Source organism: Podarcis filfolensis (genome assembly GCF_964270895.1).
Source record: "Podarcis filfolensis genome assembly, chromosome: 8".
Taxonomy (NCBI): domain Eukaryota; kingdom Metazoa; phylum Chordata; class Lepidosauria; order Squamata; family Lacertidae; genus Podarcis; species Podarcis filfolensis.
The window spans coordinates 1,236,246-1,262,665 of NC_139611.1; the positions used below are offsets into that span (position 1 = coordinate 1,236,246).

Here is a 26,420-nt window from a genome sequence, read left to right on the forward strand (position 1 = left end):
TGATTGCCTTTATATATGAGAGGCAACAATGAAATAGAAAACAATCCTTTGTTCATTTTTTGAACTGCTTTCACTTTCTGTCACTCTCCAAAGCATAGTTTTTTGACTTGAAATGTGCTGGTCTACTAAAAAATTTCATTTTAATATTAAAGACTTAGGGATTATCTATATGTTTTGTTTCACTGAAAGCTGTTTTCTTTCATTTGGTTTTTGATTCTCTCCTGTTCACAGAAAGTGAAGGGAGGCCCTCACTCCTTTCCAAGAACCCACAGCTTCAAAGAACTGGCCTCGCCCTATAAGGCAGATGGAATCAGGGCCGGCCCTACTATTAAACCAAGTGAGGGAGAATGGAATGTGTGAGAGAGTCCCATGGTGTACTGGTGGAAATCAGTAAAAGGTCCTGGAAAATCCAGACGTATGGCAGACCATGCCGGCAGTGCCATTTTTGCCGATGTTCAAAAAAAGAGAGAAAAGCTAAAACCTTTTCACTGTTTGAAATATGGCAGCCCTAGCCCTATGCTAACTCCCTCCCCTCAAATGCAGAGAAAGCTGCTGTCCAAACCCCAGTGTTGTGGCAAGATTCAGCGGTCAGTTTAATAAGCTTGGCTACATGGAATGAGAGAGAGCACCATCTTGGCCATGGGTATGAAGAGACAGCTGAAGACGGACAATTGCCCTTTGGGGGAGTTGGAGGTGATTTGAAAGAGGAGAACACATTTATCCCACTCCTGCATCTGGAAACTGAGGGTTCTATCCAGTGACCTCTGTCCACCAGCACAAGGTCTTTTGCACAAGCGGAAGAGTCAGTTTTAATATTGCACAACACAGGAACTCAAGACAACAGTTGCACTAGCAGAAGCCTGCTGTGCCACAAATTGCACAATCTGTTGTGCAACTAAGGCCACATTCATACCATACACTGAAAGCTTGTTTTCTCCCGCTCTGGAGGGGAGGACTCAAACCTATGGCTTCAAGTTAGAAGAAAGGAGATCCCAACTAAACTCCAGGAGGAACTTTCTGACAGTAAGAGCTGTTCAACAGTGGAACGGTCTCCCTCGGAAGGTTGCGGGCTCTCCTTCCTTGGAGGTTTACAAGCAGAGGCTGGATGGCCATCTGACATGGATGCTTCAGCTGAGATCCCTGCATTGCAGGCGGTTGAACTAGATGACCCCCAGGGTCCCTTCCAACTCTACGATTCCATGATTCTATGAAAGCACTATGATACCAACCACATTAAACAGCCATGGCTTCCTTCAAATAATTCTGGGAGCTGTAGTTTGCTAAAGGAGCCGAGAGTTATTAGCAGGGTCATCTTCCCCTCTCAGTGCTACAGTTCTCAGCCTAGTTTAACAGTCAAGCACTGTGGAACAAATATGCCACTAACTGACTTAGCTCCACATGAGTGTTTGGGTATTGTTTAAATACCTGTTTGATCAGAGGCAGCAGCCAGACAAAATAAAATGTGTGTAAATGCTGTGGGAAGCAGAGTCTCTTTCAAACCTCACTTTCATTTCTCTTCAAAATGACTGTCATTTAAGCCAGAGAGGGAACCAGGTTTTTGAGACTGGGGCTCAAAGGTAGAGAAAATATGCCTCTGACCATATGCAAAAGGAACTTCTCTCAACACCGAGTAGCTGCAACCAGTGGCGTAGCGTGGGGGGTGCAGGGGGGGCCGGCCGCACTGGGCGCAACATCTGGGGGTTAGGGCAAATCCACGGGTTAGGGGGCACAAATCCACGGGTTAGAGGGCGCAAATTACTTGCCTTGCCCCGGGGGCTGACAACCCACGCTACGCCACTGGCTGCAACCAGCTGCAACTTCAGGGATCGGGGAGAACGGCTGTAAAGAATCTAAGCAACTCAAAAGCATTCCCTGAAGATCTTAGGTACTCTAATTATACTCTTGCCCCTTTGCTGTTGGTTCAAAGCAGCTTCACCTGCAATGCCTCTCTCTCTCTGGGAATTTGGTGTGGAGGAGAGCGACTCTCCCACATGTTCCCAAGAAGGCTCAAGGCTCAGCCAAAGGGAGCCTTGCTCCAACCCACACTTTGCACTCGGAAAGAAGAAGGACTCGGCGGGACGAGTGCTGCTAAGCCAGGTTGCCTATGGCTCTGAACGTAAGTGCACAGACAGGAGAGGCTTCCGGGATCAGGTCCCCAAGTGCAAAATTACCAGCTCCGAAAACAGGGTGCTTTGGCTCACATGTTCCACTGTAGCCCAAAGCCCAAAGCCAACGAAGAGTTTTGGGGCATTTTAAAGATTCCCCCCTTAATTAAGGTGTGCTGAAGCAGCTGCAGAACACCACATGGGCTCTTCTAGGCTTCCGTGGACTAGAGTCCTCTTTGCCACAGTACTTTTGGTGCTGTTCTTTTGGGGTCCTGCTGTCACTCAGTGCTGCAAAAGGTGGCAGAGGGGGAGGCAACTGGATCTGTGGGGCACAGCTCCTATGGGGCATGCGGCAGGGAAATTCCCAGTAAGTTGTGCCCCATGTGCCTTAAATATATGTGCCTGGAGGTGGGTGTCATGGATGGCTCCGTCTTAAACTCAGGGTCATGGTTTGAGCTCTACGTTGGGCAAAAGATCCCTGCATTGCAGAGGGTTAGACTAGATGACCCTTGTGGTCCCTTCCAACTCTACAATTTGATGATTTGAATTTTCCTGTTCAGGCATCAAAAGGAGTCACACTGTCCAGCATTCATAAGACATCTATATTTTGATCTGGCAGCATCCAAACTTTGGAACTCCCTGCCTATTGACATCAGGCAGACACTTTTGCCATATTATTTTCAGCGCCTGCTAAAAACCTTTCTGCTTCTGCAACCCTGTCCAGACCTGTAGAAGCTGCATTTTTAGCTACTGTTGATTTTAATCATCTTTTGAATGATTTTAATGATTTTGAAAAATTTCTAATGATACCTGTTTTAAACTGTTTCTATTTAAAATTGAATTGCTTTTTTTAAAAACTGCTTTAAGTCCCCCCCCCTTAAAACCCAGTGGTACATCCATTTTATGGAGTAAATAAATACAACGTGCCGGCCTTCTGCTGGCTCATTTGCACCCAGCGGGCACTGACACGCTCCCTTCTCCAGCTCAAAGCATTTAAAGGGTTGAAGGGAAGAAAGAGCTCTTGGGCCACCTCAGAAGTACAGAAGTACATGGGCAGCTTGGTCTGTGAAAAGGACCCCATCTCCTAGGGGCCCAATGTTTTTTGGGAGGGGTTTCCCCTATGTTCAAAAGTGGCAGAGGAGGCTACAGATGGTGAGGCTTCAGTGGCCAACTCCTCGTCCTGCAGTGGAGGGGAAGGAGCGAGGAAGCAGCCCCTGGCCGGTGGCCATTGAAGGTGCTGCCGCACTTGGCTCCACCCCGGCTCCTCCGATGTCCTGATGTCACACGTGCGACATCATGCACCGCATTATGTTGCCCCCTCTTCTCCTTTGGAAGCTGGTGCCTCTGCAGTTTCATCTTAAGCATGCATGGGTTCGCTGAGCCAAAATGGGAAGGTTTGCTCCAAAATCACACAGTGCACAAAACCCACGAAGGATGAGGAGAAATTCCATTTCCAAAACAATATGGGAATGGAGACAGAAGCATTCTCTGAAATGGACACCTCTCTTATTTTACCAAGGCTGTTTTCCAACCAAGGAATGTGCAAGAAATGCATATCCTAGTACAATGCACCCAGAGTTTCCACTGGCTCCCTACAGCTGCTCTTGACCTTGGGCAGCCCTTGGGCAGCTGCTGCTCCCAGATGCCCCCACCAGATTTCAGACAGCCAAGGAATGAACCACCCACCTGCTGCAATTTTGCAAGAGGGACAGAGGCACCCGCAGTGGGCATCTGGGCCACAGCAGCTGGCAAGAAGCCTGGGAAAAGTGTGAGACGCACCTCAGTGTATCTCAGCAGGGAAGGGAGGAGTCAAGGAGAACCAGGGATGCTGGAGAGAATTTGTAGCCCCCCTTACTTACACCTGGCTACAGTTGGGCATGAGGATTAAAGGGCTTACTCTGAGACTTCCTAGGAAAGGTGAGTTTTTGGATTCTGAAGAGCCCTTGTAGCTTTAATCTGCTCATGTTCACTCCTTGCCAGACTGATCTCCCACCCTGTTCTCTTCTTTGCCTCCCCCACTATTGACATTTAGGCTGCAAGTTCCTTGGGGACCAAGACCTGTTTATTAGCGAAGCTCTATAAAGCACCATGTTGCTTATTGATAGTGCTGTGTAATTATGGATAAAGAGCAATTGCTTCACCAGGGGAGCAATCAGGGGAGCAAAGGCCTCCTGCAGGTGTGCCGTGTGTGTGAGGGGGACTCTTGCTCCATGCAGCTTTTCCACAGTTGCTGCGGCTGGACTTTGCCTGCTCAGCCGTGCGGGGGTGGGGTGGGGGGTTGACCTTTGGGAGAGTCAAGCGGCCCAGGGGGGCTTTGGGATCAGCAGGCTGAAGGGAAGCCCTTCCCATTTCCCCAGGCTCTGCTAGCAGCCGTTGGGCAAGGAAGGGAAGCCAGGAAGGGAGGGTGGGTAGCAGCAAAGGGCAAAGTGGCAACATTCAGCCTGGCATGGCTGCCAGGTCCGGCCAGGCACAGCATGCATTCATCAGCAGGGCAAAAGCTCTCGGACGGACGGCTCAGGTCAAATGAGAGAGAGAGAAAGAGAGAGAAACAGTGGAGACAGGCAGTGGAGGAGAAAAAGGAGGAAGAGGAGAGAGGTCAGGACCAGGACGGAGGACAACGGTCAGGATAGGCGCCAACTGGCCAGCCAACTCAGGCTGATAGCATGTGGAAGCACGCAGATTGAACTGGGATGGGGAGGGGGGGAGGAAATGAGCGCGCACACCTCTGAACCCCCGTGCGCAGCACTCTTGACCACAGGGTTGGCTGCTGATCTGGCTCCCAGGGCCCACTAAGCCACACCAGCCCACACCCTCTTCCTGATCCGCAATGCATCTAACTGATAGCTGGAGCCCAGGGTCCAGGCTTCAAAGCCCAGAACCTCTCTGCACCCATCTCCAGGCACACCTTGCGCCAACCCAAGGCCTGATCCCTAGAGGCCATTTGAGCTGCACCATTGCAGGGCCTCTTTCTCTCTCTGCACCAACCTCAGATTCCCTCTCTCAGGGCAGCCTCTCTCTGGATCTACGCAGGTTTTCCTATCTCTGTGCACCACAGAAGGTGTGCTCCTTACCCCTCCCCCCTGCATCGCCACAAGTCTGCATTCCTACCGCCTATCTTTCTGCAAAAGCCGCTTCCTAATGCCAGGGTCCCAGTCTGGACCCCCCCCCCCCGCTATTCACTTTATGGACCACCAGCGCCCTCTGTATGCAGCGGGGCACATGGCACCACAGCCACTTTGCCCCTTGGACTCCAGGACCCTGGGCTCGTCCACCCTTCTGCTTGTCTCGCTGCTTCCCCCCAGGAAAAGCTCCTCCTCCTCACTGAATGGGTTTCCCATGGATGGGTGTTTGTTCTGCTTCAGTGATAAAGACTGGGTTTTCCCAAGGAAAGAGGTGGGGCAAACTGAAAACTAGGAGACCAGTGGGAATGTGGATGTGTCCTCACTCCCAACTGTTCTTTAACACCTGGCTGTGGCCCTCGCTGGCCCTCACAGCTATGCTCTTGCCTCCCTTGCCCAAAGCCACCCAGCGTGCCCCAGCACCTGATCCCCCCACGGCATTCCCTGGGGGTCTGTGGATTTATTCCACCCCACCAGGGTGTGAGCTTAGAGTTGGCTGGTTCTAGCTGAGGCCAAAGGGGAAGGAAGCTGCCAGCCAGGAGGGGTTTTTAGCAGGCAGGTAGCTGGTTGATCTCAGGGACCACAAAATGGGCTGAAGGGGGCAGCAGAAATCCAGAGGGAGGGGGGAGGGAGGGGCAGTCACACTGAAAAGACCTGCGCAAGCCTAGCCTGGGCACATGACTCCGGGTTCACAAGAGACACCAGGCAAGGATCTGGTGCGGCAGGATCTGGGCCGGCACTCACCATTCATCTGGGAGGGCGACAGGGAGTAATCCCGATTGGAGTAGCGTTTGTCTCCCTTCAGGCTACGACTTTGCCGGGAGGAGCCTTCCAGCATGTTGATGATCTCACTGCGGTCTATGTTGCGCAGAGCCGTGTACAGGTTTTCCACTGCCAAAGGAGAAGAGGAAGGAGACATATCAGCCAGACGTGACAGCAGGGGATTCATTTTTGCAACCATCTATCATGGAATGCAGCAGGAACAGGTTGTCCAGCACCTGCAGGCTTCTTCTTCTTCTTCTTTTCTCCCCTCCCCCCATGCTTTATTAATTGAAAATTGTATAACAAAAATGATCATTAGATGTTGAAGACAGCATAAAAAGTAAAAAAAAAAATACAGTCGTTCGTTCCTCAGTTATTTGCTTTTTACACCATTTTGCAATTGATTTCAATGTGACCTCCCATCTTCCATTATATTCCCAGATTATATTTCTTGGATGCACACTTCACTTTATTTTCTCCACATTGTTTGGCTTACTTTAAGTATTATATTATCCTATTCACCCACAGAAGTTCAGTCAATACCTGCCAACGGATTAATATTTTGACAATGTTCCTTTACACAAACACTATATATGTCCCACACTCTGTTAAATTTTTCATCTGTAACGTCTCGTAACCTTGCTGATAGTCTCGTTAGTTCAGCATACTCTCTCAGTTTATTTTGCCAGTCTGATTTGAATGGGATATCTTCTCCATTCCAGCCTTTTACAATTAACATTCTGGCAGCAATTGTAACATACATAAAGACTCTCCTAAACTTTTTTGGAATTTCATTACACATAATTCCTAGCAGGAAGGTTTCCGGCTTTTTAGGGAAGGAACATTTGAACATTTTCTTCAGCTCGCTATAAATCATTTCCCAGAACTATCTAATCTTTTTACAGTTCCACCACATGTGGATTCATGTGCCTTCAGCCTCCTTGCATTTCCAGCAAATGTTTGTCCTAGATCTAAACAATTTGATAGTGCAAATCCTCCTCTTTCTCTTATATCCTCCTCTTTCTCTTATATCAATCAATAATTTATGTTTAATTCTAGGTTTTCCCCCATTCCAGATAAATCTTGATATATCCTTCTGCCAATCTTTGAAGCAGCCTGCCATCCCTATCACCGGAATGGACTGAAACAAGAAAACCATTTTTGGGAGTATGCTCATCTTTATTGTGGAAATTCTTCCCCCAAAAGAGATATTTAGCCTGCTCCAAATTTCCAGTTTGTTTTTGATTTCCTTCCAAGTGTTAACATAGTTATCCTAGAATAAATTGATATTCTTAGCTGTGAACCATGTACCCAGATATTTCACTTTTTTGCTAATTTCCAGGCCGCATATAACTTGTAATTCGTTTTTTTCCTTGTGCATCCATATTTTTTTACCAATAATTTGATTTTCTTTGTGTTAAGTTTTAAACCCGCCACTCTCCCGAATTCATTTATCAACTCTAGTGTTCTCAATAGACTTTCCTTTGGGTTCTCTGTCATTTTTATCAGGTCATCAGCAAAGGCTTTGAGTTTATAAGATTTTCCCCCAACACTATACCTCTTATCTTCCCTTCTTCTCTTCTCTTTTTATTCAGGATTTCCAATACTAAAATAATGGAGACAAGGGGCATCCTTGCCTGGTTCCCTTCCTTATATTGCATTCCTCCGTGATGTTGCTATTTATAATGAGTTTCGCTTTTTGTTCTGAATAGCTTGCCTGTATTCCACTGCAGAAAGTGTCACCAAATCCCACAAGGTTTATTTGTGTTTTCATGAAACTCCACGAAACAGGCTTCACTTGTCCACATAACAGTTGGATCCGGTGGAATGAATTTGCGCCTTGAAAAGCATGTAGAGCTGGAAGAGGATGTAGGAAAGACTGTCCTTCTTTTGACTTCCTTTCAACTCTAGGTACTTTTCAAGGAAGAAAAAGTAGCCCTCCTCACAACCAGGGAGGAAATGAATGCTGGCAGAAGATCCATAAAATCATAGAATCATAGAGTTGGAAGAGACCACAAGGGCCATTGAGTCCAACCCCCTGCCAAGCAGGAAACACCATCAGAGCACTCCTGACATATGGTTGTCAAGCCTCTGCTTAAAGACCTCCAAAGAAGGAGACTCACATTCCCCAAGAATGTACCTTTAGGGAGACTAGCCATGCACAAATGAGGAGCATTGCCCCCCTCACTGCCGGCCCAGACCAGGAAAGAGCAGGCCTGAGGGGGGTCCGGCATGGCCAGCTGCTCCAATGTGTGATGCATTCAATGTTTTGATGGGTGAGGGTGAAGGAATGCCATGTATCGAATGTGGTCATGTGCAAAGGAAAGTCCCCCGGGGGAACCTCAGTTCTGGTGGTGTGTGGCCTCCCTCTTCAGGACAGCAAGAGGTGAAGCCCATGCGCCCCCAGCCCCCTTGCTAATACGCACTGTTGGCACTCTGGCCGCCACGGCTGGTCCACAGGTTCAGCAGGGCCAGGCTCTGCTCCAGAAGGGAGTTGGGATTCTCCACACGGATCCTATTGATGTCATCCACACCAAACTGCAGCTCCCGGGCCAGTTCTGGAGGGAGTGGGGGGTGGCGGGGCCAGGAAAGAGACACAAAGCACAGCAGCCATCAGACATGGGGGGGGGGAGCAGGAAGGCAGTGAACCTTTTGCAGCCCGAGGGCCAGCATGCAGAGCAACCTTCCAAGGGCCACATGCCAGGGTGGCGGGAGAGCAATGGAAGTGACTCTTCTGCTGCACAGGGGGCTGGTTTCCTCTCTGCCTTGTCTCCAGGCAAGCAAGAGGCGTTGTCAGAATCCAGGGATACATCCCAGCCAGCCAAAAACTCTGTGCATGCAAAACAAGGGCTAGTGAGGGGTGTGGCCCAAGGGCAGCACCAAGAGTCAGACAGGAAGGCCTGAAGTTCCTCACCCCTCCCTGCTGTTGGGTATGCCACACTTGATGCAGTTTAGCTATATATTTAGAAAAATATTAAAATGCTGCCCAGAGTGGTTGGGGCAACCCAGTCAGATGGGTGAGGTACAAGTAATAAATTATTATTATTATTATTATTATTATTATTAATAATAATAATAATAATAATAATAATAATAATGGTTTACAAGAACTATGTGCGAAATCACACAAGAAAAACCATACACAACTGTTGTAATCAGATATGGAAGGATGTGCTCCTGATTGCTGAGGGCTAATGGAGCAGAAACGGTTCCAGCCTGCATTTCCAAGTTGGCACAGGAGGCACCTGCTGAATCTCCCCAGGCAGAGTCTTCCCTACAACTGGGCCCATGACACTGAAGGCTCAGTGCTTGCTGTTGCCAAATGAGCCTGGCCAACTTGGGGAACGACCAGCAAGAGGCTCCTGCAGAAGATCCCAGTGACCGAGCTGGGAGACAAGGGTTCTGGAGACTTTTTTGCCAAGTGGGTGTTCACAAAAAAAGCAACAACAACAACAACAACAAAAACCACAGGGAGTGTGTGGGATAATAGCAGGAAAGATTCCCATCCAGCAAGCCCAGAGTGCTGGGAACTCAGAGCGTCTGAGGTCAGTTGTGGGAACAGATGGGAATATTTGTGGCATGGAAAATGGCAGGATGTCAGCAGGAAGTTACGCAACAAGTGCCAGTTGGAAACGAGGCCGTATGTCTGCCCCAAAACACTTGCAGGCACAAACAGTATTGGCAGCAGCATTGTGTATAAGCGCCTCGATGCCTCCAGAAGAACAAATCATGAAAGTACAATGAAAGGGACGCCTGGAAGGGCCTTTCACCCCTTTTTTGCAAGGACACCAGTGTCACTCACCAGCCCAACTGAGGCCCAAATGCTCTGCAATGACAGCCATCTTCATGTCTGTTCTGTCCTTCTCTGTGCTGCTTACTGAGCCTGGGGCGGGGGGAGGAAGGGGGAAGCAGAGTAAGTTTTGGGCAAAGACAGGGCACAAAACTCACGGTCACTGCTGGGGTCTCTGGCATTGTGCAGGTTGTTAGCAGGTTGTTAACAAGGTCAAGAGGCTGATTGGTCCCTTACTCAACTTTGCCCTGGTCTCAGTCACAAATCCTGTTCAGTTTCTCTACTACTAGTACTACTACTACTACTACTACTATTAAAATTTCTATACTGCCTGAAGCTGTTACCATCAAGTAGTCTGGCACCCAACCCACCTGGGATGCTAGCTTTCCACAAAGGAAACAGAGGAACATATAAACACCCTTCCTGCAGAAAGCTCCGATCATCATCATCATCATCAGTTGCTTTTCAGTTGTACTGAAAGCGTCTCAAATTAAAACCAGTTAAGAACATCCAATAAAAATCTAGAAACATAGCTGAAGCGATAAAAGGGTGCACAGATCCCACCTCACTAAGAGACACCAGAATGTCTCCCTTCAGACTAATGGCAAAAGGCCGTCTTGAATCCCAGTTCCATTTCCTGACCTATGAGCTGCCCTGCCAAGCCCACTCTTCTGGCCCCAAGGACTCTTACCCAGGGTGCTGTCGCTGGGGAGGCTGTATCTCTCACGCAAGGCTAGCGGTGTCAGCGTTCTCCTTCGCTCCTCACTGCCGGAACTCTGGGGGCATCAAGGAAAGGCATAACCTCCAACATTTGTCCGATAAAAATAGGGACAGCCCATTCCATAATGATAATTTTACTATTTATACCCCACACATCTGACTGGGATGCCCCAGCCAGCATCTCAGCAGCTTCCAACATATATAAAAACATAATCAAACATGTATCACCAAAAAACCCTTCCCTATACAGGGCTGCCTTCAGACGGCTCGGGGGTCAGATAACTCCATACCCTCCAACATTTCTCCAATGAAAATAGGGACATCCTAAGGAAAAGTGGGACATTCCGGGAGCAAATCAGAAGGCTTCTCTAAATCAGGGATGTCCCTGGAAAATAGGGACACTTGGAGGGTCTGGAAAGGCTGGTGATTTTCCTGCCTCCAGGAGCCACTGAGAGAGGGAGGAGCAGAGACACATGGCAAATTGGAGGAAGCCCTGCCATACTGCACTGAAATCTTGCAGTTTTGCTTGACCTTGTGTCAGTACTAAACTGAATGTTGTCTTTTCTGAGACCGTAACAAACCAATTGTTCTTATACGAAAATTGCATGGATAGATTGTCTAATTCCTTACCGTACTGTGGTACCTCGGGTTACATACGCTTCAGGTTACAGACTCCGCTAACCAAGAAATAGTACCTCGAGTTAAGAACTTTGCTTCAGGATGAGAACAGAAATCGCGCAGCAGCAGCGGGAGGCCCCATTAGCTAAAGTGGTGCTTCAGGTTAAGAACAGTTTCAGGTTAAGAACAGACCTCCAGAACGAATTAAGTACGTAACCAGAGGTACCACCGTACTGTGCTAGGGCCCATCCAGCTGCAATTAGTGAAACTGTTAACAGTTCTTTAGACAATGTGTTATATGACTTTCCCCAAACCTTTTCTATCTGGTGATGTATTTATGCATACATATATTTTATGTAAGCTGCTTAGAGACCCTCTGGGTGACAGGTGGCTAATAAGTTTAATCAGTACTATTTTTCTAGAAAAAGAGTGGCTGGAACTTACCAAAACGCCTCCCTTGTTCTCTTTCAATGGTGATGGTGCCCACCTGACAGCCACCAGAACTCACCTGAGAGATGCCGGAACTGAGTTCCAGCAAGTTCCTCCTGGGGGAAAAGCCCTGCGTTTAACGACTAAATAAGTAAGATGCTCAGGCGGGACTCACCTTGGAACAGGGCGGCATTGTGATGTTCAGGTGGCAGAGGACATGCTGGAGCTCCTCGTACTTCATGGCTTTGCGGAGGAAGGACAAGGAGCCGCTGGCTTCCCGGCTGCTGTCTCGCACCTGCCCCCAATATTATTATTATTATTATTAATTACCACTACTACGCAGCTTTTCTTCCTGACAAGGACTCAGTGAAGCTTATGAATAAAACAGAAACAACTAAAAACATTTTTTGAAACCCAATAATTTAAAAACAATTATACATTTATTGAACTAAAACAATATGTGTGAGAGAGAGAGAGAGAAAGAGAGAAAGAGAGAGATTAAAAACATGCAGCAAATTACAATAAAAACAGCACAGTACCAGCCCTTTCACTAAATGCAGTCAGTTCCCAAAAGCCTCCTGGAATGAGAATTATTATCATGATAACAATTATTTATTTATACCGCCTTGTTCTCAGAAAGGGACTCCAGGACAGCAGGGAGGGAGCCTGTCTAATTTCTCCCGGGAGGGAGTTCCAATCTGAGAGCAGCCACCAAGAAGGCCCTCTCCCACGTCCATGCAAGTGGGCTTGTGAGGGTGGCAGGACCGAGAAAAGGGGGGAATGTGATTTTTCAGAGAGCTTGGACCTAAGCCTCACAGGGATTTATGGGCCATCATCAGCCCTTTTGAGTTCTGCCTGGAAACAGACCAGTAGGCAGTGGGGCTGTTGTAGGAATGGGACTGAAGGCTCCCTATAACCCCAGGAAGTGAGGAGAACAATGGACGGGAGTGATCTATTCCTCAGAGTCAGGATCAGTGCTGATGGGCTTTCTCAACAAGTGTTTGGAAACTGTGCTCCACAAGTTTTCTCCAAGCTTGCGATGTCTTTTTTGGCCCCCTCCACACCTTGCTCCCTTCACTGAGCTACAATTTCCAGAGTTCCTTAAGGAGCTGAACAGATGGGGAGACCAAGACCAACCGGACGCAGGTTCCTCACGCATCTCCTGGCCTATGCACCTGCAGGTGGGCTCGAGAGAAAGACTAGGTGGGGTGTGGTCCTGAGCCAAAGCGATGTGGGACTTGTGATGTATTGGAGCCACGTCCTCTCTGAGGGGGAGATGGCACCTGCTCCCCACTGCAGGGACAGGACGGACCGCTGGCTTGTGCTTCCACGCTGGTGATGGGAGGGTATTGTCCACTCCGCAGCGGGAAGCAGGTGTGGGTGTGCTGCCCTCCAGCTCCTGCCACCTGAAGCAGCTGCTCCACTTCATCCAGCAACAGGCCTGGGCCCTGTATCTGGACACCACAAGCTTTTAAAGTGTGGGTTTTTTGGGAGGGGTTATTGGGTTGTTGTTGTTTTTATTTTGTGTATTTTGTGGTTTTATATTCTGATTTTATTCTGTGAACTGCCCTGAGAGCTGTGTATATAGGGTGGTATATAAATTCAAACAAGCAAACAAGCTGGGAAAACATGATTGCCAACCAGATCATGATGAATTTCAGTGGCATCACAAGTGAGAGCAGCAGCAGGCTGGTCGATCAGAGCCCAGCGCTTTTACTCCCAAAGCATCCTGCTGACCCCCTTGCCTCTCACCTTGACAGGGATGATCAGGCGGTTCTCCCGGAATGACTGGAACAGGAAGCTGCGCTGCTGGGTGGCTTTCTTGATGGGCACCAGGTTCCCAGAAAGCTCTGTGTGCAGGGGCATCCCCTCCACCACCTGCAGAAACAGGCAGTAAGGTCTCCAAGCCTTTGAAAGGGTTATGCTCCACCTCCAGAAATGGCAGCTCATCATGAAACGCTGTCATGGCGCAGGTTTAAGGCCATCCTAGAAGCTATGTTGGGCAGGTACTTTGCTCTGGCATGCTTGTTTTTTAAATCAATCAATCAATCAATCAATCAATCAATCAATCAATCAATAAGGAGGCATTTGAGCTAAACTCCCCCTCCCCAGCAAACCCCTTTAAAATTGTTGAGGGTCTTAGAGGGCCACTAAATAATTTTTCTGCCTGTTGTAGCAATTGTAAAGAAGAAGAGTTTGGATTTGATATCCCTCTTTATCACTATCCGAAGGAGTCTCAAAGCGGCTAACATTCTCCTTTCCCTTCCTCCCCCACAACAAACACTCTGTGAGGTGAGTGGGGCTGAGAGACTTCAAAGAAGTGTGACTGGCCCAAGGTCACCCAGCAGCTGCATGTGGAGGAGCGGAGACGCGAACCCGGTTCCCCAGATTACGAGACTACCGCTCTTAATTGCATTTTTGCAGACACACTACAAACCATTTGAATCAAGGTCACAAATCACTGTCTGGAAACCACTGCAATGTACAATTCTAATGCTACTAACAATAGGCAAGGGCTATGACAGCACTTTAAAAGCTCCTTCTAGACGGCGGCCTGTCCCTCAGCCAAGAGCTTCAGCAGGGCAGGGCCCCAGGTACCAGGGGAGCTACCTCAATGTCCCGGCTGCGTGCCACTTCAGTGAAGTTTTCATGCTGCTCAAGCGTCTTGTCCACTTTGTCGTCGGTCATGCAGTAGCAGCGCAGGCGGCCCTCGCGGCCCTCGTTCATTTTGGCAAACACCACGAACTTGGCCATGTAGGGCACAGCCGCCAGCTCTTTGTAAAGCAGCATAGCAAAATGGATGGCTTCGGCTGTGCACGGGCAGTCTGCCAGCCAGAACCTGGGCAGGAAGAGGAAAGGGGCACATGGAAGAAGCCACAGGCTCACCACCCGGCCGTAACCAGAAATTTAGGAAGCTGAGCTATTTCCCAGACTTTCAACAACAACAACAATTTATTTATACCCCACCCATCTGGCTGGGTTTCCCCAGTCACTCTGGACAGCTCCCAACAGAATATTAAAAGCACGCTAAAACGTCAAACATTAAAAACTTCCCTAAACAGGTCTGCCTCTGGTTAACCTTTTTCTATGTTCCAAAGCTATGCCAGTTTAATTGTCACTTTGAGGTGCAATGTATGCAACTCCCCCAAATGGCCCCTCAGGCTCACCTGGCAGAAACATTGGTGGTGAAGTTTGCACACTCGTTGGCATAGACAAGCTTTGTGGTCCCTGTGATGTCCTCCCATTGTGCTGGGGCTGTTCCTCCTGAGACAAGAGAGTGGGGAGAAAGCACACAGGTGTGCACAGGAGGTTTTTGGAGCAGGCAGACTGACCTGGAAGGGCCCTCGCAGCCTTCAGTCCAAAATGCACTTTCCCAGATTTGAGCCGGGAAGGCTGGTCCATTAGGTCCAACCTAACGCTGCTCTCCAACCAGCCCAATGTGTCGCCGGTTGCCAGGCTCCTCTAGCATTGCCTTTGCAGAACTCCGAGGAAGAGGATGGGAAACAAACTAGAGGAAGTTGGGTTTGCCTGGCACTGGCCTGGCTACCTTCCACTTCAGCAGTCCCAGTGGGCCCAAGCCAGCCCTGGACTTGAGCTCTGGGGGCCAGGGGTGGGGAGGCTTTAAGCAGAAGCCTGGCTGCACTGATTGGTGGCCCCTAGCCCCAAGAACCTCCTCAGGTGCACATCACAGTTTTGCATTTGAGTACATTAATTAAAAAGGGGAAAAAACCTAGTTAACAGATGAATTTTTCAACACTTGAATGTTCACACAGCACTTAAAATGGAAAAGGCAGAAACCACCGGGGAAGGGGGAGAACTGAGCCAGTGTTTCATTCCGCTGGCATGCTCAGTTTCGACTTCAGCTGCAAAGTCCTGAAGAAAAGGGGCTCTGCAGTTGGAGAATATTCTGTGAGCTCTGTGTTGATATTTATTTCTAATGTTTACGGAATATATTTATATGCCACCTCTCCAGCCAGTATGGTGTGTAATGGTTAGAATGTCAGCCTAGGACCTGGTAGACCAGGGCTCAAATTCCCACTTGGACATGAAGCTCCCTGGGTGACCTTGGGCCAGTCACTGCCTCTCAGCCCAAGCTCCTTCACTGGGTTGGCGTAGGGATTAACGGGGTGGGGTGGGGAGAACCACATATGCCACCTTGAGCTCCTTGGAGAAAAAGGGAGGATATAAATGTAACAGCAGCAGCGTTTTATTCCAGTCCACCCAGCGATGCAGGCAGTCACACTGGTTCTTCTTCCAGCACATCCTGGTTCCTTCCTCCCCGTGAGGTTACGCAAGTCACAGGGATGGAGAGATGCACCCAAGCGGCACCCCCCCTCCATTGCTCACTACCGTGCATAATTTCTTGCCAAACCACCAAGCAACCTTCCTCGCTGCTGCTCTGCTGCTCACCTGAGATCACAGGCATACAGGAAGCTGCCTTCCACTGAGTCCGGCTGTTGGTCCCACCAGCTCAAAACTGCCTAGAGTGGCAAGAGCCTTCCCAGCTCTCCCTGGAGATGCCAAGGATGGAACGTGGGACTATGTGCATGCAAAGCAGATGCTCTGTCACTGAGTTACTGAGGATGAAAATAAAGACAACCACCAGGGAAAGACTGGCCTGATCTCAAGCACCAGTCAGAGAAGCAGCAGCTGCAGGAAGCTTTGCTGTATTTGTTCGTTTCCACAAAGGAGGTCATGGTGCCGTCCTCCCCAGCCCACCCCTCCCCACCTGACCTCACAACAACCCTGTGAAGCAGGGGCAAACGAAGGCTAACCGACACCCGGGGCGGGGCATGCGTTGTGCTGCGACATACGATGCATGCATTGCGTTGCTGCATAGGGCACATGTGCGGTGTCACTGCGTACAACGCATGTGTGAGACACCGCCCATGAATTGTACGTAGCGGTTTGCTGCTGGCACCGCCCAAGCGCTGTACAGATGGTGGCGGGATCCTCCGCTTGCAGCTGTAGTGGCACCGGAGGGATCCCACCACCATTCATAAAGTGCTCAAGCGGCGCTGGCGGAAAACTGCTATGTACAGTGCATGTGCGGCGTCACTACGTACAGCGCATGTGCGCGACACCATGCATGCGTTGTACGTAACGGTTTGCTGCCAGCGCCACTCAAACACCATACGGACAGTGGCAGGATCCTCTGTTCGCAGCTGCGCCCACGGGGTGCCTTGTCACCCCCCCCCCAACATGGCACCGCCCCCTGCGACGCCACGGCCGTGAAGTAGCTGAGGCTGAGGGTATGACTGGTCCCATGGCACCCAGCAAGCTTCACAGCTGAGTGGCCATTTGAAACCTGGGCTCCCAGGTGCTAGTCCAACACTCTAACCATTACTCCACCAGAAAGAACACTGTTCCAACTGCCAGCTGCTCTGGGATGGCCGAAGGGAATCTTGCTTTGACCCCCTCCGTCAGCCGCAGAACTGAAGGCTGTTGGGTCATCCTGGCATGTGTGAGTTCAGGGTTCTTTGCGTTATTACCTGTTACTTGTAAGTCGCCTTGAGAATCAATTGATTGCAAGGTAGGGTATGAATCTGCTAAATAAACGAAACAAACACAGGATCCTTTTATAGTTTATGTAGAAGCTTGTTCTTAAACCCAGCAAATCTTAGCACTGTCATTGTGACTTCACTTTATTTCAGACTTAAGATCTTGTCTGGGCTGATCCAAAATTGATGGCGTGGAGATTTGGTGTTGGAAGAATTATGATTAGGAATCTTTTGGCTCAGTTATTTTAAAAAGTTTGCTTCGATTCTGGGGTGTGCAAATTTTTGCTGTTAACTTTGCATTGTTAATAGTAAACTGCTTTATGCATGGAAATGATAAAATACATAATTACAAAAAAAATGGATAGGGGGATATTTTCCCAAGTACAAAACAAGAATAAATACCTTGCTGGGAAAATGCATTGCATCTCCAGCACAGAAGACATCCACCTGGGCAGCCACCTGTGGGGGATTCCCTAGCTCAGCCTTTGCCAACCTGGTGCCCTCCAGATGTTTTTGGGCTCTGCTTTCCATTAGCCTCAGGCAGCCCAGCCATACAAGGCCAGGGCTGATGAGAGCTATCATCCAAAAACATCTGTGATGAAAGGACAAGACTCCACAGAGGCAGAGGGCATAGCTGAGCCCCTGAACCATTAAAAAGAGCCAACCAGCAGACCAAAACTGATGAAGGGCCCCTGAAAGAGCAGCCCACCCAAGAAAGAGACAACACTAAAAGATTTGCAGGGAGAGCACGAGTGCCAGTGGGGTAGATGAGCTTCCTTGAAACTGCTGCCTGGCTTCCCTTTTCCCGCTGCCTCCTCTTGTCCATTCTTAGTAGTAGTACCTGGCTCTCCCCCCAACCACCCTTCCCTTCCCCGCATGATGTCCTCCTAAAGCGAGCACAGAAAGCATTTCCCCTCACTCTACTGCTGCTGCCATCAAGGAGCATCTTTCTGAAAGCAGAGTGAGCGCAAATCTTCTTGCCCTCACCCTAGGGGTGAAATCACAGGCAGTTGCTGCCAACGGTGGAACATTTGCTCCCTTCCATTGCCTCTCCCACCAAATCCCTGAAATCTCTCTGCCATCCGCCTCAAGCTGCAACTTTGGAACCTACAAAGTGAGCAACAAAATGAAGAGCAGGAGGGAGGCTTGTGCTCCAGCCCCAAAAGACGCCACCAGTTATCTCTACTCACCTATGACACTGCAGAGGAGCCGCAGGCTGGTTGTATCGCCCTCCCCACTGTCCCGGGGGTTCTCCCTCCATGAAGGGGGCAGGGGGATGCGCAGCCCAATGGGGCGGTGGAATTTCCTGCGGCGTGGCTCCACTGTCACTATGGGGCTGAATGTTGCCTGGTTCCCCAGAAGTTTTGTCACCAGCTCATCTGGCACCGGCTGCGCCTGCAGGGAGTGTGGGATGTAACATAAGCTGTCAAGTACAACATTTCCTGTTTGACCAGAGTGGACACGCAGGGGAATGTTGCTCCAGCCAGGAGGACTTCCTGTCACGCCTCGTCTGGAGCGTCCTCCCCCTGCGTGTGACCAGGTAGATGGGCGTGACCCTGGCAGACCCTACTAAGGGGCCAGTCACGCAGCCATTTTCCTCTTCCTCTTGATGCTCTTCCTCTCGACTCTTCTTGATACCTTTTTTGCTGTGTGTGGCTCTCAGCCAGCAGCACATGGGCTCATTCCTCAAAAGAGGGTGAACCCACACATTTCTCTGTATCTGTAACAACAAGCTAAAGCCTGCCTTCAGGATCACACTGTGGACTGTGTGAGTAAACCTTATCATTAGTTTCTTAAAGAAGACTATTGTGTCATTATTGTTTTTAAGAGGGAACAAAAGGGGATTTACCAGGAACAAATCCAGTCTGGACAAGCCAGACTGGATTGCTTAACTCAAGTGATTCTCACAATTCACGGTCCCACAGACGCCGCAGTGGTCCAGAGTGTGTGTGTGTGTGTGTGTGCACGCGCAAATGCTATTTCCGGTGCTCCTTCCAGTGCAGAGGAGGCGTGCGCAGCTTCCCATTGGCTGCAGGAGCTTCCTGCAACCAATGGGAAGCTGGCCAGTGTCCCGGAAGGCAGTCTGCTGCGAGCAGGTGGCGGGGGTCCATGGACCAGTTAAACGACCCCCATGGCCACTTGTGGCCCATGGGCCTTAGCTTGCTGACCCCTGTATTAATCAATATATCCTCTCCTACTGTCCTCAACATTCCCACAGGGAGACATGCCAAAAGGGCAGTGCTCCTGGAAGGTGGATGCTCCTTGCTGCCAGGATGCCAGCCATGTGCTCTGCTGTGGCCTCTTTCAAAGGCAACTCCAGAGCCAGGCCCCTGAATAACCAGAATGTCCACCAGAGATCTGCAAAAGTGGGAGATCCAGTAAGCAGCCCAGCATTTGTCACTCTGAGGACCAGATTGGACAATGCATTTAGTGTGTGCTTGCACTGAATGGATCTGGTTTTTGTTACTCTGTTAGCGGCTGAGCCCCACACAGCCACCCAGTCAGGACTTGGTTGCATATGGCAACCAAGTTCCGCCTCCAGCCATGGCAAATCCCACTCAGCCCCTCCTCCGGTTTCTGATATTTTAAGTGTTTTTACAAAACTATTTTCATTACCTTAAGGTCAAGAAACTTGTTTTGCTAAATAAACAAGTAAGTTGCTGAGGATGCTGAATGATGCTGAAGCACAACTCCAGTTTTCGCCATCCAGCCCTGGCTGCTATTCCTGAAACCCAGCGCTCAGTCAGATCCCTTGCCTAGATCTCAATGCCTTTCCATTATTCCCTGCCAAAATACAGGCAACCCCCGTTTTGTGTGCGTTCTAAGGACATGCCACTGTGCACGCATGGGCCATTTTTGGAGCCTGAAGAGGGTGTAACAGGGTGGGGCAGGCTTATGCGTGCTCCATCAACATGCACACTGACATGGAATGCAACCCCTGCACAAATCGGGGCTTGTCTGTATTCCATATTTTTTGATCGCCTATATTATGTTGCCTATATTATGTAATAAGCAAACACAGCTTATGGGTGGTGCTGTGGGTAAAACCTCAGCGCCTAGGACTTGCTGATCGTCAGGTCGGCGGTTCGAATCCCTGCGGCGGGGTGCGCTCCCGTTGCTCGGTCCCAGTGCCTGCCAACCAAGCAGTTCAAAAGCACCCCTGGGTGCAAGTAGATAAATAGGGACCGCTTACTAGCGGGAAGGTAAATGGCGTTTCTGTGTGCTGCGCTGGCTCGCCAGATGCAGCTTGTCACGCTGGCCACGTGACCCGGAAGTGTCTGCGGACAGCGCTGGCCCCCGGCCTCTTAAGTGAGATGGGCGCACAACCCTAGAGTCGGACACGACTGGCCCGTACGGGCAGGGGTACCTTTACCTTATGTGCACATTTAATTTGCATTGGTTATTTTGGCTGTATTTGCTTATTACGAAGCCCACCAAGCCTGCTCCCCAAATTCAGAACCACACCCACAAACTCCCATGTCCACACCATTCCTGCTTCAAGTCTCCCTGGACTGCTCTGCTCTAGAGATAGATGCAAGAGACAGGAGGTTGTCCTTGTACCTGCAGAGCTAGCTTGACCTTCTTGGTGACTGCTGTTTCTGGGAATGTGGCCTGGACCAGAGGCACCAACGTGCTCTGCAGACAGCCACCCTCTGGGCCAATCAGGTCACAGTCCTGGGACACGCGAGACATGACCACAAAGTAAAGAGGGAAATCCGTGGTGATGATGCGGCAAATCCTCTTCTTCTCCAGCTCCTCGAGGCTCTCCAGCTCTGTAAGAGTTGGCAGTGGCATAGTAAGATCACCCAGCAAGGATTTCCTGAACTGCATATTGCTGATAGTGTGCCACGAGCAATAAATCAATAGAAGAACTAGATTGACCAGTCATGAAAGGCTCAGAACCCTGACCCACAGACCAACAGTTTGACTTAGCATTCACACTCCTTACGACTTCAAATCATTGCAATCAGAATAATTTTTTTAATTTACATTTTCCTTTTGAGTAGAACCACCAGCAGACAGATGAAACTGTACTGGAGGTGAGGGGGATTAATGGCAGCTTAAGAGAGACAGGAACAGCAGCGAAAAATGTCACACCAAAAAATCAGGGAGCATAAAACAGGCACCAGCAACTTGCTAGGCCAAATGTCTGTCAAAACCATTGGAAGGGGACAAAGCAATTTCCCAAGGTAGGGAGTTGGACTTCTTAGGGGTGGCCCCCAAAGGCCTCCTCCCTTATCCCAGAGAAGAGCCTCCCAGCAACCTGCAATGCACAAGCGGGTAACTTGTGGGCAAAGGAAGCCTTTTAGGTAGCCTGGTCCTATGTGGTTAGCAGTGGCATAGGAAAGGGGGTGGGGTGGGTGCAGGCTGCCTCGGCTGTCCTCACTGAGGAGGGTGACAAAATGGCAAACATATGTGTTTTTGAAAAAATAACTTGCACACCCACTGGCCCCCCTTCCTACACCACTGCAGAAGCCCTCTCCCCTCGAGTGATTTCCAGAAACCAGAAGCATTGCCGCCTCCAACTTTGGAGGCAGAGCACAGCCTTTATGGCTAGTAGCCTTCGACAGCCCTCCCCTCCATGACTCTGCCTAATCCAGAGGCATAGCTGGGTGAGGCGGGGGGCACTGGGGGCCACACCGTGGGGCCTGCAGCATGCCTGAGCCACGCGTCTGTCCTGAGGGGGAAGCGGTGGGCGAACTGCCTGCAAGCTCAGCGCTGCTTTTTCGAGCAGCGTGGGGCTTACGCCTGCCCACCGCCTCAGCCGCCCTACAGAGAGGCTCCATGCAGCACGCCCTGCCTTGGCTTGCCCCACCCCCATTGGCGGCCTGCCCTGCCCCCATAGGTGGCTCTCTCCACCCCCGTCTGCAGGGTGTGCACACGGCCCCAGGCACCTGAGTGGCTAGCTATGCTATGCTCGGTGGTTAGGGCAGGGGTGGAAAACCTCGGGCCTGGGGGGCAGGCACAAGCAGCCCTCCTGATCTCTCCTCGTGACCCTTGGAAGTCTCTGTAGGCCACACACCCCCTTGTTTTTGCCACGCTGGAATGTGTCCTTGAAGATAATGCTTCTTGCCTGCCTGAATGGTCCCTCTGCCCCTGAGCTGAGGCTTGGAAACCAGCAAAGCTATTGTCACTTCCTTGCTCCTTGGGCAGTTTTGAGCCTCTTCCCCAACTGGTTTCCCCTGTTCCTGCCAGGGACTCGTACCTTCATCCATGCCATTGAGGACCTGGTCCAAGTAGCTCTCCCCATAGCGGCTGCGGTGCTCCTTCCATATGGATCCATTCTCACTGCGCAGAACCACCAGCTCCCTGTCACCGCGGCCGTGCGAGGCAAAGTGAGGGATCTCCACGATTACAGGGCTGTAGGAGAGTGGAGTGTCAGGGCCCAAAGCGAGTGGCCATTATGCTCACCCGAGAGTTGGGGAGAAGCACCTCTGCTGTGCAACTTTCTCACATAACATCAAATGCCCCACGGGATTGTCGGTGCTGCTGTGCAAGCAGGAGGATATTTTTTCTGCTTGTGTTGGTGGGAATGCTCTGGCATCCAAATTCTGGACAGACAATTTTCAAGAAATCTTTTAAAATTTTAAATGTCCCACCCAAGCCTCCTCACAACTTGCACTTTCGAACTTGTGGGATGATCAAATGGCAACTTTCCGATCTAAGAAACATCTTCCATGGATGCAGCGAGAACTTCTTTGGCCTGGAAATGGAAGCTTCAACTACAGGACTTAAGCTTCTTGTTGTGGTACAAGAATATGTTCTTGTCCACATTCTGCTTCTTCCATGCCTGGAATGCAGAGGGCCAAGCAGGTTTCCCCGCTCCTCTGAGCAAATGTCAATTCAGAGAAAACCCAAATTGCCATTTGCTCCATTTGCTGAGCACTACGGATCAGTTTTCTCCAGGGGAAAGCAGCAGGAGAAGAGGAAGTGTATGTAGATTCTGGCTAGTGCAGAAAAAATAACTCACAAATTACGTGCTTTTAAAGGTAAGGAAGAGCTGGAATGTTTTTACGCCACTGGGTGGGATTTCATTTCTTATGTGTCAGATTCAGATACACTGAACTTTCCCCCACCATCAAATTGTGATATTTGGCTTTGATTCTATGTTTTGGTTATTTTACCGTTTTACATTATCTGTTTTCTGTTTCTTTGGAAAATACAACCTCTATACTGCTCCTCCTATGTTTTGTAACTTTGATTTCGGGGTTTGGTTGGTTTTGGGTACTCTTGATTTTACATTAATAAAAAACCTTTATAATATTTATTTTTAAGTGTTGTGGAGAACTAGAGTCACAGAGCTGGAGGGACCCTGGAGGTCATTTAAAGTGACACTGCACTTCAGCTGCATCTGGAGGACCACAGGCTCCCCATCCCTGCTCTGCTCCACAGCATCTCTATGCTGAAAGCCATGAACATATAACATACACAGAGAGATAGGATGCTGGGATTTCAGTTTGGATGTGCCCCCAAGCACTGCATTTGATATTATACGCATTTGGCGCTTAGAGGTACCACGAGGGCTTTGATGTCTTCCTGATGTAGGAACAGCAGGGCCACCCACCACCTTCCTTTTCCTGCCCCAGCACACATGGCGGCGAGTGATTAGAGCTCAGAGTGCCAACTGGCCAGCAACCCGCTAGTGAGGGCAGCCAGGGCACTGCCCAGAGAGGAGAGTGTCTAGCCTTATTCACCTGAGGAACTGTGCTCCGGCAGGGCCCAGGGCAATGATCCTGCTGGCCAACCCTTCTTCCTCGGCCAGAGGAGGTGGGGCCTGCAGTTTCTGGGGCTTGACCAGGCGGCAGGTGATGCGTGTGGGTGCTGCGCACGTCCTGGGTGGGATGATGACGCGGAGGCCATTGTGCCTGCTCCCACGCATGGACCCGCCACGAGCATCCACCATGAAACTGACGAGGAATCTGGGGAGGGGGCAAAAAGGCAGGATTCAGTTGTCAAATGCACAGGTCACAGCAGGGCTTCCCAGAGTCCCAAAGCAGAGAAGCTTGGAAATGCACCCCCCTTCACCCCAGTGGTTGCTCCTCAGCTGGAGGATCTGCAGGGAACCCAGCTGCCATTTGTTCTGATTCTGCGCTAAGCTGCAGGTTTCCCAGGGGAAAGTGGTGTGGCAAGCAAAGGTGTGGCTGAGCTTCCTATGTTCCTTATTGGGGAAGAGCATCTGCCTTGAAAGCAGAAGGTCTCTTGGCACGTGCTCTCCCTAAGGCCCAGGAGAGCTGCTGCCAGTCAGAGCATGCAGGACACAGCTGGGCTTGGCCGTTCCTTGATTTGACTCAGGATAAGTCATTGGGATAGCTGCAGGGGTTGATCTGTCTCACGTCAATGGTGCCTGAAGGACACGCTCCACTTTGGGGTTTTGCAGGGAAACATCCCAGGGCAAGTGGGGATGTGAGAAGCAGGAGGAACTCACCCTGTGTGGACTGGGCTGGCCACAGGGCTGATGTTGTCGGAGGTCTCTGTGGCAGGGCTGCTTGGGATGAGAGACTCCTCGTCAAATTCCTTGGAAGCCTACACGGGACAGAATCAGAGGATCCGTTCAAGCACAAGCCTAGATGCCTCCACCGACAACCTCTGTGGAAACTGAGGGCTCCCCACGCCCCCACCTCTGCCTTCTTCTTTTATGGGGGTCCATCTTCCTCCAGATCCCAGCCATACAATTTTGGGGCCCCTCCCTCAGCATGCCAATGCTCCCACCCTACAGCCAGGGGTGAGTTGGGAGGGGACATTGGGCGGCAGCCTGCTTGAGACACATGTCTTCAAAGCACGTGGGCTTTGCCCCCTCCCAGAGCCATGGAGGCCAATGGAGATGACTCAATGGGGACAGAAAGCCCCTCTAGTCCAGCACCTGCAAAGAGCACTCTCCCTCCTGTGGATTCCAGCAACTGCTGCCCAAAAGAGATCCAGCCAGCCACGATGGGAGCTTCTCTGGGACAGGCATGTCAGTTTCAGGGCACCACTGCTGCAAAGGCATCATTTCTGGTCGCCAGTGGCTTAGCCTCCGAAGAGGGAGAAGCCAAGGGCCAAGGGCCACTGTGGATGGACGCTGTGGGTCCCCCCCAGGTCCTTTTTACGGCTCTGCCCCTCCAGCTCTGCTGAGACAGACACCCACCCACCTGTTCTGGCTCCTCGGGTCGGATCAGGACCGTCTCAGGCGTCACACACGGGATTCGTGGAATGGCGGGAGACTCTTCCCTCCTGAGAAGCAGAACACAGTCAAGCAACTATTGCTCAAAAACTTGATTTATATGTGGAATTCTTCTTAGCTTGTTTTGCATATAGAACTTTAAAAAACTTGTTATGTACTGAAGTTCTCACCCTGGGCCAGCAGGGGGATACTGTAGATAGTTATGCAAATAAGGGATCGAAAGTGATGTTCAATGATTGGATAGCTTTAGAAAGTTGTAACAATTATGTGTACTGGAGCTCTATATAAGCAGGCTGACTGAGCCCTTCAGCTCAGTTCTGTTCTGGCCTCTGAATAAAGAAGAGCTGTTTGAAGAATCGCTGTGTCGTCTGATATGTTCACCCACAACTTAACAAAACTGTTTCTATGTTCTTCTGGTTTTATGCTTGCAACCATCCCATTCATTTCCTAAGTGGGCATTTTATTGCCTTTTCCTGCACTGGAGCTCAAAGTCCCCCCCCCATTTCCTCCTCACAACAACCCTGTGAGGTTGCTGCCCTGGACACAGAATTGACCTGCGCCTCCATGGACAGCTGTGAGTCCAAAATGACTCCCAGGCTGCGCACCTGGTCCTTCAGGGGCACAGTTACCCAATTCAGGACCAGGGAGTCTCCACACCTGCCCGCCTCTTGTCCCCCCAAAATAGTACTTCTGTCTTGTCAGGATTCAACCTCAATCTGTTAGCCGCCATCCATCCTCCAACCGCCTCCAGACACTCACACAGGACCTTCACCGCCTTCACTGGTTCTGATTTAAAAGAGAGGTAGAGCTGGGTATCATCCGCATACTGATGAACACCCAGCCCAAACCCCCTGATGATCTCTCCCAGCGGCTGCATGTAGATGTTGAAAAGCATTGGGGAGAGGGCAGAACCCTGAGGCACCCCACAAGTGAGAGCCCAGGGGTCTGAACACTCATCCCCCACCACCACTTTCTGAACACGGCCCAGGAGGAAGGAGCGGAACTACTGTATGACAGTGCCCCCAGCTCCCAGCCCCTCAAGACGGTCCAGTAGGATGTTATGGTCGATGGTATCAAACACCGCTGAGAGATCCAGCAGAACTAGGAAACAGCTCTCACCTTTGTCCCTAGCCTGCCGGAGATAATCAACCAGTGCAACCAAGGCAGTTTCAGTCCCATGATGAGGCCTGAATCCCGACTGGAAGGGATCCAAAT

The 26,420-nt window shown here is 50.2% G+C and overlaps 1 protein-coding gene across 25 annotated transcripts in view; it reads right to left on the minus strand.

Moving 5' to 3' along the window:
- The window catches only part of ANK1 (ankyrin 1), a 178,441-nt gene that overhangs the window by 24,103 nt on the left and 127,918 nt on the right, over nucleotides 1-26,420 (minus strand). For 16 of the 25 annotated variants that reach the window (XR_014551793.1, XR_014551794.1, XR_014551795.1 and 13 more), the window contains 15 exons: nucleotides 25,174-25,255; nucleotides 24,471-24,568; nucleotides 23,740-23,964; nucleotides 22,251-22,405; nucleotides 20,606-20,817; nucleotides 18,235-18,439; nucleotides 17,036-17,092; nucleotides 14,711-14,807; nucleotides 14,154-14,382; nucleotides 13,296-13,421; nucleotides 11,719-11,838; nucleotides 10,468-10,552; nucleotides 9,789-9,869; nucleotides 8,413-8,544; nucleotides 5,969-6,115 (listed from right to left, as the gene is read on the minus strand). Coding sequence is in view for 22 of the 25 variants with exons in the window: in XM_083629244.1 (XP_083485370.1) it covers nucleotides 5,969-6,115; nucleotides 8,413-8,544; nucleotides 9,789-9,869; nucleotides 10,468-10,552; nucleotides 11,719-11,838; nucleotides 13,296-13,421; nucleotides 14,154-14,382; nucleotides 14,711-14,807; nucleotides 17,036-17,092; nucleotides 18,235-18,439; nucleotides 20,606-20,817; nucleotides 22,251-22,405; nucleotides 23,740-23,964; nucleotides 24,471-24,568; nucleotides 25,174-25,255 (2,051 nt within the window). In the remaining 3 variants the exon portion in view is untranslated. The remainder of the gene's footprint in view (nucleotides 1-5,968; nucleotides 6,116-8,412; nucleotides 8,545-9,788; nucleotides 9,870-10,467; nucleotides 10,553-11,718; nucleotides 11,839-13,295; nucleotides 13,422-14,153; nucleotides 14,383-14,710; nucleotides 14,808-17,035; nucleotides 17,093-18,234; nucleotides 18,440-20,605; nucleotides 20,818-22,250; nucleotides 22,406-23,739; nucleotides 23,965-24,470; nucleotides 24,569-25,173; nucleotides 25,256-26,420) is intronic. The other 9 variants (XM_083629227.1, XM_083629228.1, XM_083629250.1 and 6 more) reach the window with 2 other exon arrangements.